We start from the raw sequence: 15,557 nt of genomic DNA, 5'->3' as shown, positions 1-15,557 counted from the left end.
TGGTCTACTCTCTCCTCCCCAGCCATGCACCAGGATGGTAGCCCAAATCTGCAAAGACAAATTTGCTGAATGTTTTTAGCCTGAGAACTTCTGCATCAGTAGCGAGGCTACTCTGTCAGATCCATCAGATTTTGAATTATTATTTTTGTGACATTCTCAGTATACTGCAAGGTGCATATTTTTGAACACACACTTACTTGACAAAGGAGCCATGACTTCTTTACTGTATATACTGGTAGTGGTAGCACACTAAAATGCCCACAACAGGTGCATAATTGTTTCTTGCAAAAAGTTTTAATTTAAGACACATAGTCAAATGTCCCTGTGATGAGTAGACTTAAAATATAATTATTTTGTGTTAAATTTTTCTTGCTCTGCCACAATGGGATCACCAAACCTGTGTAAACTTCTGTTTTGAATCTTTGTGTATGCAGTTGGACCTCCGTACACTTTGCATTTTCGAATTAAATATTACTCATCAGAACCGAATAACCTTCACGAGGAGTTTACAAGGTAGGAAACAATTGTGAATTGCTAAACTGATGTCTGACAATGTGGTGTCTAGGCATTTGGGGGTTAAACTGTGGGGGAGGGAGGAGTTTGGGTTATATGTACTCTTGCTTGGTAGAATAGGCATTGTGTTCAATCTTTTTGTTGGTATTTTGACAGTCTAAGGGCTGTTACTGCTTTCCCTCCCCCTCCTCCCCCCCCCCCCCCCCCCCGAAACCTGCTGCTTTGGCCTCTCGTAGGCTTTTGGATGACAGGCAGATCAATGATATTTCCCTCCAGCTCTCCATGTGTTTGAGGCTTTGTGACTTTGCAAAGGGAGCCATGGCTGGATGGGTAGGAGCTGACCCTAGAGAAGAAGTACTTTCTGCAGCAGTATTGCCTGCCAAACCCATACTGGGAGAAAGGGGGTGCAGGGGAATTTCCATCCTATAATGCCAACTGCTGGACCCTGTGCTCTTCTTTGCTGTGAAATGTGGAGACGATCAAAATGAAACAGAGTGTGTCAAAGAAAGATCCAGAAGGGCCAATGGGCAAACACCTTCTCTGCCCTCCTCCCTCTCCCTTTTCGTTTCCTCTGCTAATGGAATCTGGTTGGTGACAATTCATCCTATAGGTACTTCAGGTCATCATTGTATTGAGTGATCTTTGCCTTTTGAAAACATTCCCTGTTTAAGTGAGGAGCCCTACACAGTTCAGAGCAAATTCTCTATAATGAAAACTGGGAGGGTGGTGGATAATTTTGCTCTTCCCATTCTTCCAACTCTTCTTGTGACTAGGTCAGGCCAAATAGTCTCTCTGATTATTTATTCTGTGTCCCTTCCTACTATCATTTTTCTGTTTCTCACAAGTTGGAGCTTCTTGTGTTTTTAAAAAAATTCCTCTACATTGCTAATCAGGCTGTTTCCACCACACTCTTTAAAGAATATATTGATAATTTTATAATATTTATAGGAAATTTTAGTCAGCAGACCTCTGTTTACCTATTTCCTTATCTGCTGCAGTGATTAAGTACTATTTGACTGCTGGGAGACAAGAAGATTAATAAGCTAATTGTAATCACCCACTAATTTAATATGAAACTGACATAGAAGCCATACTATACATTATCAATGATTGCAGTAACAGTAAACTAATAAACAGACATAGTTTTTCATATAGTCCATAATTAACCTATGGACCTTACTGCCACTGATCTAATTGAGTCCAAGAGTTCAGTAGGATTAGACATCTGCATGTATAATGAGAAAATTCATAGTTACATTATGTAAATTGATATATTAAAAAAATTAGAATAGATACACACCCTCATGCATTGGGGTTTAAGCCTAGCTGCTGTTGAATTTCTCCTGGGCAGGTTATTCCAATGTCTATCACAGGATTTCTTTTATGTTCTTTAATAGCATCTGATGGTAGTCATTTTCAGAGAAAGGACACTGGGTTAAATGGATCTTTGTTGTGATCTAGTAAGGCAGTTCTTATAAAGAACAACAAACTTCATAACACTATAGTTCGGACTATAAATTGCTGGAGATATATAATCTAATCAATGCTAAAAAGGAAAATTGCAGAGGAGTCTTTAATATACTGTAATGGCTACTTCTGCTTAGAAAAATATTGGTTTAATTTTCTACATTTTGTTTTTACGGGCCTTAATTGTAATACTTTAGTTATCAGCTAGGAAACATGCATCTTAACAGAGAGTAGGGATGAAAACAAATAGAAAACCAATTTGAATATAGTCTTCATATTGTTTATGTGCACATTATTTTTTAAAACCGTAAAGAAGGCCATTTTTAAAATGTAATTCCCTTTATCAATCTATATTTTTAAATGACCCTCTACTCTGATTAAGTTGAATTTCCCAGAATTCTGTAGAGGTAGGTAAGAGACCAGGACAGCCGGTGCAAATTCAGTGCAAATGCCCGTAAAAAAATATTTTTAACAGATTCAAATGTATTTTGAGACTGTAATAATAATAAAAAGTTAACACATTTGTGGGGAACTGATGACATTTCTTTGCATTAAATTTTAATGCACTGAGGAAGGCATCTGCTGGCATTTTTGTCTACAGGGTTTCATTCATTTTCCTCAGAATAAACTGGGTTGTTTTTTCTGAAGAGTACATTATGCTGCTTGAAGTGGGATACCACAAGCTGAGATGTAATAGTAGACTTGCGCAGAAAAAGGAAATAACAGTGAATCAAATGTAGAGAGTTGCAGTATTCCACAGACTAGCAAAGTGGAAGTATTGCCTGGATTATTTGTCCCAAATTTAACAGTATTCATATTATTTTGAAATCCTGGAACAAGTAGTAAGGATGGATTTTCTAAGCCACGATTTCTGGGGTGGTGCACAACTAATTTTATATCTACAGCACTGATGTGTAAGTTGCTACCCAGGTATCATCTATGTATTTAAGTTAGGGGTGTGTAAATCAGTCCTAAATTTGAAAAATCTGATCTCTTACTCTTTTGCCATGAATTTTTCTACAACATAGGGCACAGAAAATCTTACTAAACATGCCTTTGGTTCCTGTTACCCTGTCTATTTTGAACTGATTCAATCTACCAGATATTGAAAGGTCAGTTTACAATCTACCAAACACACGAGTGTGAAAAATTAGTTTTAGCCACAAGGTGCTGGTGACTCATGTTGCCTGATCCTTCCTGTTCTGTTTCCCACACGTCTCTCAGTGCCAGTACAGAAATGAATAGAGATGTTTGCTATGCTTTTCTTTTTGAAGAGTGGAGAGACGATGCTTTCAGCCTAGATGTCTTTCTTGTTTCATTCACTTATATCATCAGTTTCACCTCTCAATTCACTTCTCCAGAAGTGTTGGGGGTAGGAGCGGCTGGGGGGACAGCCTCAGCCATCCCCCAACCTCAAAGAGGGACACACTGTTCCAGAAGAGTTGAGACTGGAGCCACTTGGCCTTAGTCTACAATACCACTTACGTTGGCATAACTTATGTCACTTGGGGGTGTGAATAAGCCACCCCCGAGCGATATAAGCTACCCTGACCTAAGCGCTGATGTAGATGGTGCTATGTCAATGAGAGAGTTTCTCCTGTCAACATAGCTACCACTTCTCATGGAGGTGATTTTGTTATGCTACCAGAAGAGCTCTCTCCCATCATCATAGAGCACCTCCACCAGATGCACTACTAGCCTGTAGTGTAATGGGGAAGGAAAGGCCTCAGGCAGCAAGGTGCTTGTGATTTTTTTCCCACAAATTTTTGTTTAAAAAAATAAATAAAACAAACTAATCCACCACCTGTGAAAGAGTGGCAAGTAGATAGGGCATTCATCTGGTTACCTGCTCTGATTCAGTTTCAGTTACCTGCTCTGTCACAGACTCTCTGTGTAGCCTTGGGCATTCACTTGGTCACTCTGTGCCTCACATCTTCATATGTAAAATGGGGGTCCCCTGACTTAGGGAGGTGGTTTTTTTTAATTAAAGATTGTGAGGTAGGTAGTGTATATCTATATTGCAAGTAAGCCCAGGGTTAGTGGGACTCGAGTGAACTGACTAGTGTTTGTGAACTCTGAACCTTAAGCATATACCTTGTATTTCAATGGTAGGTTAAGAATTTTTTTGACCTGAGCTTGAAGGCTCTGCCATCCAGATTGCAGTATGCAGACCTGGGTCAAAACCATATCCCAGAGTCCCTAGCACCCGCCCCCCAAATGTGGCCCCTTTAGCCCGACAACCATGGTTCATTGTAGAGAAACATTACTGCCCTCTCGTCACATTATCAGGAAGGGATCAGCTCACTCTCCAGTACAAACCCAGGATGCTGATAGTGTGCTTACAGGTCTGTGCCTAGAAGAGAATGGGTTGGTCTGAATTATGAGCTACCTCCAACTGACTCTTGATAATAGCGAGGGCCTGGCCTGCGGGTAGTGGGGGGAAGGGAGGGAAGCAGAGTGAAGGCAGCCAGCTTCAGCAGTGATACTGAGTAAGCTCAGTAGATGCCAAGCAGCAAATCAGTGGGCAAGGGAGATCACGTGTTTCCCTCACACCTCCCCGATGCCTCGCCTCTGCCTGTGAATTGAGTTAAGCAGGGCTATGGCTATGCTGCAGAGTGAAGGGGCTTGGATCCTGGGTCCCAGCAATGTGATCCTGGGTTTGAGTCCTAGGTTAGAACAGTTTCAGTGTATACTCAAAAGGAGGTTATCCTTGATGGTGGGCTCAAGCATGGCTTGCATTGTAAACATATACATGCCCGTTGATACTACAGCACTGAAGGCCATGTTAGTACCAGAATAGGCCTGCTTATTTAGTTTCAGGCTCAACTCTTCATGGAATCTTTGTTCTCATTCAGAGCTCTTTTAATTTTTTTAAAGTAAAGCCATAATTGCCTTTAGACTCTATATAATTCATTTAGACTACCAGTCAGAACAGCACTTAAGTGTGGGCTTTTGTCCCATTGGCTTTGGCAGAATTAAGGCACATGCTCAAAGTCGTTTACATGCTTTCAGTGCTGCCTTAAATAAAGATGGGTTTCTGAAATTCAGCTTGATGACTTCATGCTGCAACAATATGCTGAGCACTCCACTCCAATGGAGGATGTTCTGACCTCTCACTGTGAAAGTTAACAGTGAAAGTTAAGGGTACTTCACATCTCACAGGTGTGTGCAGTTCTCTTTATAATTGATCCTCAAAGCTCATATCACTTACAAAATTAGTTTATGGAAATGTCTGGGCTGATAGTATTCTCTTGACAAAGGGATAAGGGCCAAAAAGATGCATTTGATTGTTTACTTGTATTTATTTATTTGTTTGTTTGTTTATTTGATGTGTTTGTTAGGTACCTGTTTGTATTACAGCTCCGACAAGACATTCTTTCAGGAAAGTAAGTACATTTTTGACGCTGTAACCTTGCTTAAAGTGTAAGTAACGGAGTACTGTTTTAAGAGTTAAAAGTATTACTTTAAGCCCATAAGCTCTTTCTGATCCTTTCTGATGTTCATCAAAAAATATATATATATAAGGAATTGTAAAATGCATTTACTGATCCAATGTTCTCTTGCATATGTTTTTCTTTCTCTATTAGATACAGAAATGTATCTAGATACATTAATAAAAATCAAATTAATAAACTCTTATGGAGCAAGAATTTTTTCGTTTGTGACCAAGCAATATAAACATGTATATGCATAAATTTTATACTGAGCTTTAACAGTTTCATTATCTTTAATGACTATTTACAAGTTACGGATTTCATTGTAAATGAGCTTTATGCTGTAATTAGCCATTGTTAATATTAAAAATAAATTACACTCATTCATACTGATGACCCTATGCATCCTGTTCTTACATATATGTCAGTAACAGATTTCAAATTGAACTGAGAAATGAGTCAAAATAAACCCCTTAAAAGAAACTGAGAAACCCTGAGAACTCTTAATTTGAATAGTATGTAGTGGTGAATGAAACTGGACATTCTGTTCTGTATGTTTAAAAGAGAGAGAGAGAGAGAGAGAGTAAGTATACATTGTTTTCATTTGCAAATAGCAAGTTCCGGAAGAGAAACCTCATACTTCATTTGGTTTGGAGAAATAATTCTTACACAAAGGACATAATCCTCTTAAAATTGCTCCTTTCTTCAGTCATAGAATACCATGAAAAAGATTTGGTTAATAAGTAGCTAAACTACTGTAAATGTTGTGGGTTTTGGTTTTTGTGAGGACATTAGAAGGTTTCAGTCTGAACCAGAAGTTTATTATTTATTACACAATAGAACAAGTGGCACATTCAAATGGGAAAATAATTATGTTCTGTGTGCAATTAGGGAAAAGAATGTCTTAATCGATATGATTATTTAAAATGTAAAGTGAGCTTTTCATACTTGTCAGTATGACAGATGCAAGGAAATTGAAAAAACACTATAATAATGTCAACGTTTCTTACTTAAGAGACTTGTGGAAAATATATTCTTTTTTGCAGCCTCTTTTTTGGCAAATGTAATTGTGTATTTGTGGAGTGTGTGTATATATTATTTATGTATTTGTTTAAAAGTTGTAAAGAAAAATATTCAATCTTAGGCAGGAAGTTTTTCTAGACTCCGTTGTGGGACTATCACCTATTTTTTCATTTGGATTAATGTTTTCAGTATTGGTTTAAGAATTAGTTATATTTGGGCATATCACATTTTCACCATTAATGAGAAATTACTAAACTCAGAAATAGCTCAGTGTGCTAACTTGTAACTAAGCTTAATTAAATCAAAATATTAGTATTTGAATTATCTAAATATGGTGCAATTTAACTGGTACTTTGGAATTAATAATTCATATTAGTTGAAACTGTTAGAAAACTCTTTTAGTTTCTTCTGGAGACAGGGTTTATATAAAATGTAAACTTAAAAAAATCGTATTTTTATTGTTTATTTTGTCTCTTTAAAGACTGAAATGTCCATATGATACTGCTGTAGAACTAGCAGCTCTATGTCTTCAAGGTATGTGACTTTTTACAAGTAATTTGCATAAACTTTTATTTTAAAAGTTGACTAACAGTTTCTTCACATTTTCCCCTTTTGTCATGAATAGGCACTAATTGACAGTACATGTATTTAAATGGCAGCTATTGTTATTGTGATTGGTCATTAGAATAATACATTTGCTGAGTTTTAGAATCTCTGGCTCACAGACATTTGCGAAACTTTAAATAATAAAAGTCAGTTCAAGTTCATTTTTTGGAAATTATGTGACATGGCTGTCCAACTAGGGACCAACTAGGGATTTGTATTGGATTGAATATGAAATCTTGGGTTCAGTTCCATCTAGGATTAAGAACAAAATTTAAGGAAAACCAGATCAGGCACATGTTGTTGCTGTAATAATAATAATAATAATGCTAATAATAACAACAGTAACAACAAAAATAGTAATAAAGTGATCCATGTTGCACAGTTTTGTTCATACTGTGTTTGTGCACAAAGATACTAAAGGAATTTTTACTTCCCTTTTCTTTTTTCTATTTTGTTCATTCATGTTGTTTCTTTACTTTCTTAATATGGACTTCCGAGGTTAACGCCCAGCTTACATTAGCTTAAAATTTTTATGCACTCATTTTTACCTGTGGAGACACCAGATGAAGCACTGTTAACTTCCTCCCAATTTTAGAAAAAGAGACCTGTTCATAGAACAGCTTGACATATCTACAGTTCTGTTAATCAAAGATATGGAGAATTATTTCTCTACTAAGAAAAGGAATAGGGCAGGACATCCATTTACAGTTTGAAAAAGCTTTTTCTCTGATCATGTATGAAAACCAGTATTTAAAATACTGGATGCCAAGCAGTGTACTTATAAATTATGGCTTTTTTGTGCCAATCAATTTTTCTCTGTTTAGAGATACTTGTGGTAACTTTCTCAATAACATCATACCTTGGCACTGTAATATCAAATTTGTTCTATCTGCAGATATTAGAAATATAATTTTATATTACTTCTTGTATATTTATTTTATATATATATTGAATCATTGTAATCAAGCAGATGAGATAAAATAACTAGAAAATGATTTTTCCCTTTTAGTAGTTTAAATTTCACCTTATATTTAAATGATTTTAGTGTGTTTTTTTAAGTGTGAGCAGGATGATAAAAGGACAGTATACATAGGGATCAGTGTGTCAGCTATTTTAAATGTGATCCAGATTCTTTCTCTTAACCACGACTTCCTTTTTATTTTGCTATTATGGCTGATTTATGAGGAATATTATTTTATTAGATAAATTTGTCAATTGTTTCAGATCACTGCCTTAAGAGCTGGCATTTTCTGTGCATCGTCTTTGACATGCAAATTGTACTTTTTTGAAGAAAAATATGGAGAGAAACATCTATTCATGCTTTTGAAACTACTTTAGAATTCTCTTTAGTATTGTAACTTTCCCTTTATATAACATTTACAAGTTTGATTTCATTTAGTCTAAAATAATTGGTACAATATATTAAACTATATTTATGGTCAGTCTGATACAATTCACTCACTTAGATGCATTTCAGAGCTATTAAAAGAGTTCACTTGATGAATTAAATTATTTAAATATCTCAAGTTGCCAATGTTTGCAATCTTATATTGTAAAATCCTTTCATAAAATGTATCTTTCTTTCTACATTAAAGAGACAGTGATGTCTTTAGTAACTCTCCAAGTGAAATTATTTTACACTTTTGAAAGATACCTGGGTAGCTACCTCATTTTAAAGTACAACTACCAGTTTGTGCATTTATTTTATTAGAATTTGCATACTTACACATGTCAGAATGCAGGTACATAATTTTTAGACTACAATATTTATATAAAAAAGAAAAAGCTCCAAAGTAAGCCATCCTCCTCATCACTGAACCTCCAGTAAAAACCTGAGAAAAGAGATGGACCTTGTACCATGCATCAAATGTGAATTCTGTTGAACCAGTCAGTGAAGTGAAATGTATAAAATTGATTTATCCTGATTAACATCTATGTCAAAGGCTCTTAACTTCTCTCAGACACAAAACAGCAGCAGAATTGTAAAATGTCTCTGTGGAAACTCGTGTATAGGTTTTGTTGCTGTAATTCACATTTGAAAATATTGTTGAACAAAAAATTGTGAATGGAAGTTAATAGAATTCATTTTATTTACTATTTTGGAAACCCTAAAATGTGGTCATAAATTTTATCTATCAGCTAACAATTAAACTGTGTGTTCTTGATAACTTAAAATAAATTATTATCATTTTTATCTTCCAAAAGACTGTTTGTCCATGTACATAGTCTTTCTGTTCTTTATTTCTGCAACGTTTTATGTGTAATGTTTACATGAAGCGGTAGTAGATTCTTCTTTGAGAGGCATCGCAGGGGGTGCTCCTCAGTAGGTGTTGAGAGTCCCATTGCCTCTGGACGGAGTTTTGCCTAGCAGTGCATCAGGGGGCTGCGCATGTGCGGCACGCCGAGCGTGTGGGCTTCCCCCAGTAGCTATGCGCATGCGCCCCTCCCCCCCTTAGTTCCTTTCCACCGTCCCCGACTGTGGACGGAACTCGGCAGTGCTCTCCTCTCCTCAGAACAAACTTGTGGAAAATTAGTTGGTTTTTTATTAATAGTTAGTTCTCTGTTACAGTTATTGTTAGTTAGATTTAGTATAGAGTTAGTTTAAAAAAAAAAAAGCAGTGTGGGTCTTGAGCCGCTGTCCATCTTCAAACGCTGTGCGCTCTGCAAGGACGTGATGTCTGCCTCTGACAGGCATGACACCTGCCTCAAATGCCAGGGGAACTCTCGCTCTCAGAGAGATTGCCCCCACTGTGCCAAGGTTAAAGCAAGATTGCGCAAAGATAAGGAGCTTAAACTCAAAATGTTCCTCTCAGAGAACAGCAAGGGACATGCCTCTGACCCAGCTCTGGGCAGAGTAATTTATCCAACAATGATAAGCCTAAGCCCTCCAAAAGAAGGGCAAGCTCGTTACCTCAGAAACCCATAAAGAGGCACTCTGAGGTAAAAAAGTCAGACCACTCAGATAAGAACCGTCTGAGTACGTTTGACCACCCAGGTACTTCGGGCGAACAGCATAATAAGCCAGGAGGCACTTCAAATGCTGCCCTTAAAGAGGCATCAGGCCACTCCGTGCCTGCCTCAGATACCCCGGTATCGCTGACCGTTATGGCAGCTCCACTGGTACCTCAGCCTCTCACGAGGGTACCTAGAGAAGGGATAGAGCACCCATTCAGTACTGCCCCTCCTTCTCAATTATTAGGGGCGACAGCTCTCCCACTCAGCTCTGTACAAAGAGCGGGCTCCTCTCAGTTAGAGCAGCCCCCCGCACCACAAATTCCCCTTATCACCTACAGGGAGAACAAAGATTTACAGATTGCTTCAAGGCTTCACTCCCCTGTTTTGAGTGAAGATAGATATCTTCCTTCACTACTTTCTGATTAATCAGATCCACCTTCCCCCCCTCTTATTAGAAGAGGGAGAGGAATTGGCTGCCTTCTCACCCCAACTGTCTCCTTATTCAGAAGCAGCCAGATCTCTTCAGAGCACAAATGACTCCCTGGGCTTCCTATTTGTGGATGCCTCCGCCCATGGCGTACCCCCCATAGTGGCAAATGTGGAACCAACCCACACAACAGCACAAAAAGAAACCATTTAAAACTAAGCATATCAATAAGCCTCCTTCACGCTTTACTGAATCTCCTCACAGATATGTTCAGAGGAGTGTTAATGAGTATCTATATTCCCCAAGGTCAACGACGGAATTTGTGGCCCAGACAACATCATTATCAGATACGGGGGAAGCAGTTCTACTTCCATCCTCTAACACTTCAGAGGACGTCTCTTCCTTCCAAGACCTATTCAAAAGAGTCGCACAAGATTTAAATATTCCCATAGAGGAAGTATAGGATACTCCCCACAAGCTTACTTACATCCTACAAGCGAGTGCATCTGCAAAGATCGCTCTTCCTATTAATTCAGCCATCCTACAACCCGCAAAAACTTTATGGCAGACACCTGCCTCGATTCCCCCCATGAGCAAAAAGGCATATCGAAAGTACTATGTGCCTCCCAGGGGATCTGAATTTCTCTTTACACATCCCCCTCCGAACTCCCTGGTGGTGGATGCTGCATAACAAAGAAATAAGCAGCAAAATCGCTCAACCCTATCTGACAAAGTGAATAAAAGATTAGACTCGTTTGGCAAAAAGGCGTATGCCTCAGCCACTCTCTAGCTGAAGGTAGCAAATTATTCAGCCCTGCTCAGTAAATACGATTACAACAATTACATGAAACTGAACATATTTATTGAAGATCTCTCTGAAAGTAAAAAATCACATTTCAAAGCAATTGTCTCTGAGGGACAGACAATTTCTCATATAGCGCTACAAGCTGCTCTCGATGCAGCAGACACAACCACAAGAACTGCTGCCACAGCGGTCACTATGAGGCGAGCCTCTTGGTATTACTCCTCCACTTTTCCTCAACAGCTTCAGACAGCAGTAGAAGATTTGCCCTTTGAAGGGGAAAACCTCTTCTCCATGAAGACTAATGAAGTCCTTCAATCCAGGACTCCAGAGCCTTTCTCAGATCTCTAGGGATCCAAACACCTGCAACAAGGGCGAGACAATATACCAACCATATCATAGATCAAAGTACCCGCAACCCCCATTCCAATATCACAGACAAGAATACCTCTCTTACCTACAGCAGGGTCGAAATAGGAAGCAGAGGCGACGGTCCCAGAGTAACACCTCTAACCATCCATCACAATTGAATGAGCAAATTTGAAATTACAGTTGAAAGACCGAAAACCAGACCACCCATCCCAGAACTCCAGAATCTTTCCAAACTTTTTCATTTTCATCTGCTTCCATTCTGACATCAGTGGGAATTAATTACCTCAGATAAATGGATTCTGCAAACCATCTCACTAGGGTACAGTATCCCCTTTCTCTCCCTTTCTCCTGCCCACCCTTCTACCCCCCATCTCTCTTCAGGGACCCATCTCATGAGGTAGACCACCTGCATGCAACAGGAGGTAGACCACCTGCTACAACTAGGGGCCATAGAGCCGGTTCCACCACAATTTCGCAGAAAGGATTTTATTCCCATTATTTCCTCATAGAAAAGAGGACTGGTGGGTGGAGACCCATCCTGGATCTCAGATCCTTGAACCAGATACATAAAGAAACCGAGATTTAGAATGGTTACCCTAAACACAATTATCCCAGCTCTGAAGATGGGCGACTGGTTTTCCTCTCTCGACTTACAGGATGCATACTTCCATATTTCCATTAGACCATCTCACAGACGTTTTCTCCATTTCATTTTAGGTACATACTATTTTCAGTATACAGTCCTGCCCTTTGGACTCTCTACAGCTCCGAGAGTATTTTCCAAGATGTTAGCAGCAGTCACTGCCCATCTCAGAAGACAAGGGGTCACCATATATCCCTACCTGGACGACTGCCTAGTCAAAGCAAGGTCCAGACAGGAGTACCACCATCACAGTAACATGGTCCTAAGCTGCTTTCACTCCCTTGGGTTATGTCTACACTCACGGCTTCTTGCGCAAGTATGGCCATTCTTGCGCAAGAATCTGCAGAGGGTCCACACTGCCCGCCCGCTCTTGCCCAAGGAAATTTACAGTAGGGCATGGTAAGAGAAGGTTTCTTGCGCAAGAGCTATGCTCTTTTTTTAACAGGTGTAAGCCCTCTTGTGCAGGAGCTCTTGCGCAAAAGCACCACTCCCACATGGCAGTACTCTTGCGCAAGAAGCCGCCAGTGTTGACATAGCCGGACTCCTCGTGAAACAATCCAAATCAATGCTCACGCCCTCTCAATCCATCCAGTTTATTGGGCACACCTCAACTCTGTCACAGCCAGAGCCTCCCTCCCTGCTGACAGATCCACTCGCATCAGTCACCAGGACATGCCTGCAGTCACTGTACTCGACTGCTTTCAACTTCTGGGGCATATGGCTTTCTGCAACCCAGTGGTGCCCAACGCACAACTCTTTATGAGGTGTCTTCAGGGTTGGCTCCGAACCCAATACAAACCACACATTCATTCAATGACCAAAAGACTAATACTTCCACGCTCAGTCAAGGCATCTCAGTCAAGGCATGTTTAAAGTGGTGGACAAGAATGTCTAACCTAAGTACAGGCATACCCTTCCAATCCACAGAACTAACAATAGTCATCACCACAGACGTGTCACTCATGGGCTGGGGTGCTCATGGGCGTGAAAGGAAGACCAGCTCAAGGCATATGGTCTGCTGCAGAGCATGCTCTACATATCAACGTTTTAGAACTCAGAGCTATTTGCCTGGCATGCCAAAAATTGCTCCTTCAAATCAAAGGGATACATGTCCACATTTACACGGACAATATGGCATTCATGTTATATATAAATTGCCAAGGTGGAGCACAATCGCAGCCTCTGTGCAAAGAAGCCATAGCCCTCTGGAACTGGGCATTAGCACGAGATGTTCGCGTATCTGCTTGCCGTCTGCTCGGGGCACTCAATACGATAGCCGATGCCCTAAGTAGAGCCCTTCCCCAAGAACACGAACGGGAGCTAGACCACACAATACTGATGAAAATATTCAGCCAATGGGGTTACCCCGACATAGATCTGTTTGCCACCAGAACCAACAGAAAATGCATGATGTATTAGTCCAGAGTGGGCATAGGGAAACAGTCTTTAGGGGACGCTTTGATTCTAACATAGAATGCACCCCTGCTATATGCATTTCCCCTCTTCAACACAGTCATTATAAAGATATGGAGGGACAAAGCAAAGATCATCCTTATAGTGCCATGTTGGCTGCACCAACCCTGGTTTCCCCTACTACTCAGGATGACACAGAGCCATCCAATCACGCTACCACAAGTCCCACATATCCTTCATCACCCACAAATCAGGACACATCTCAACTCCCGATGTTCCATCTGAAAGCGTGGCACCTCAATGGTTCACTAGCATAGAGCTCCAGTGTTCCCAGCAAGTCTGTGAGGTTCTGCACAGCAGAGCTCCTGCAACAAGCAAAACATCCATCGGTAAAGGGACCTGTTTTACATACTGGGCCATCGAATGCAATATATTGCCACAAATCACCCCACTCCCCATAATCCTGGAAAACTTAATACACCTAAAACAGTCTAACCTCTTGTTAGCCTCAACATTCCATGCACCACGAGATGACACCATTTTATTTGCGCACCCCACAAACAAACGCTTTCTGAAGGGTCTTCAAGCCTTATATCCTGATGTCACCTCCATGAAAACCATGGGACCTTCATCTAGTATTAACACCACTAACAAAACTGCCCTTTGAACCTCTGGCCACATGTTCCTTGCACCACTTAACATTGAAAATGGCTTTCCTAGTGGCAGTTACTTCAGCACGGAGAGTAAGTGAACTGGCCGTGCTCATGTCCGATCCGCCCTTTATCATCTTTCTCAAAGATATGGTGTCCATGCATCCGCACCCGAAATTCTTACCTAAGATCTGTACAGCCTTTCACATTAACCAGACAAAACACTTACCTGTGTTTTTTCCCAAAGCCTCACGCTTTGAAACCTTTGAAACACAAATGTACACACTGGATGTCAAAAGAACTCTCTCCTTCTACATAGACAGAACAAAGCCATTCAGATCCTCCCCACAGCTCTTTGTTTCCATTGTGAACCATACCATGGGGAAGAAAGTATCATCACAGAGACTATCCCATTGGATATCAGAATGCATCACCGCATGTTATTCGCTTAATAACTTACCTCCACCTGCTTCAATCCAGGCGCACTCTCCAAGAGCAGTGGCAATCTCGGTGGCATACCTGAGAAAAGTTCCACTGGAGGACATTTGTGTAGCGGCAACATGGTCCCCGGATAACACCTTGGCAAAGCATTATTCACTTGCTTCAGGTCCTCTACTCCATACTAGACTAGCAAAAGCTGTCCTGCAGCCAGCATACTTACCCAATCCGAAGTCCCTACCTCCATAACAGGGATTGCCTGTAGTCACCTACTGTGGAGCACCCCCAAGGACATCTCTCGAAGAAGAAGAGGAGGAGGTTACTCACCTCCTGTAACTAACGTTCTTTGAGATGAGCATCCCTGGGAGTGTTCCGTTACCTTCTCTTCGGATACAATTTCCTCCCCTCTACCTCAGAAACTCAGAAAAAGAAAAACACATAAATTACACTCTTCTGTTGGGTTCTGGATAGAGAAGGAACTGAAGGAGGGGGGCCGCACGTGCGCATAGCTACTGGGGGAAGTCCGCGTGCTCAGCACGCCGCGCATGCACAGCCCCCCTAATGCACTGATAGGCAAAACTCTGTCCAGAGGCACTGGGATGCTCAGCACCTATTGTGGAGCACCCCTGGGGACGCTTATCTCAAAGAATGTCAGTTACAGGAGGTGAGTAACCTCCTCTTTTCTTCAGCGGGACTGATTTTTTTAAATTATTTTGTTGTTCATGGCAACAAGAACACCAATGTATTATAAAGCACCAACATTAACACACGTGTAGGCACACATCTTTTTTTTTTTTTTTTGGTAGCATTTGGG

The 15,557-nt window shown here is 40.4% G+C and overlaps 1 protein-coding gene across 2 annotated transcripts in view; it reads left to right on the top strand.

Annotated features, from left to right (window-relative positions):
- The window catches only part of EPB41L4B (erythrocyte membrane protein band 4.1 like 4B), a 266,029-nt gene that overhangs the window by 118,741 nt on the left and 131,731 nt on the right, over positions 1-15,557 (top strand). For both annotated transcript variants that reach the window (XM_075921605.1, XM_075921604.1), the window contains exons 4-6: positions 435-513; positions 5,322-5,366; positions 6,919-6,971. In XM_075921605.1, coding sequence (XP_075777720.1) covers positions 435-513; positions 5,322-5,366; positions 6,919-6,971 — 177 coding nt within the window. The remainder of the gene's footprint in view (positions 1-434; positions 514-5,321; positions 5,367-6,918; positions 6,972-15,557) is intronic.

The sequence above is a fragment of the Pelodiscus sinensis genome, chromosome 2, assembly GCF_049634645.1.
Source record: "Pelodiscus sinensis isolate JC-2024 chromosome 2, ASM4963464v1, whole genome shotgun sequence".
Classification (NCBI taxonomy): domain Eukaryota; kingdom Metazoa; phylum Chordata; order Testudines; family Trionychidae; genus Pelodiscus; species Pelodiscus sinensis.
The sequence above is the reverse complement of the archived record's forward strand: the minus strand, read 5'-3'. Positions and strand labels throughout refer to the sequence as shown.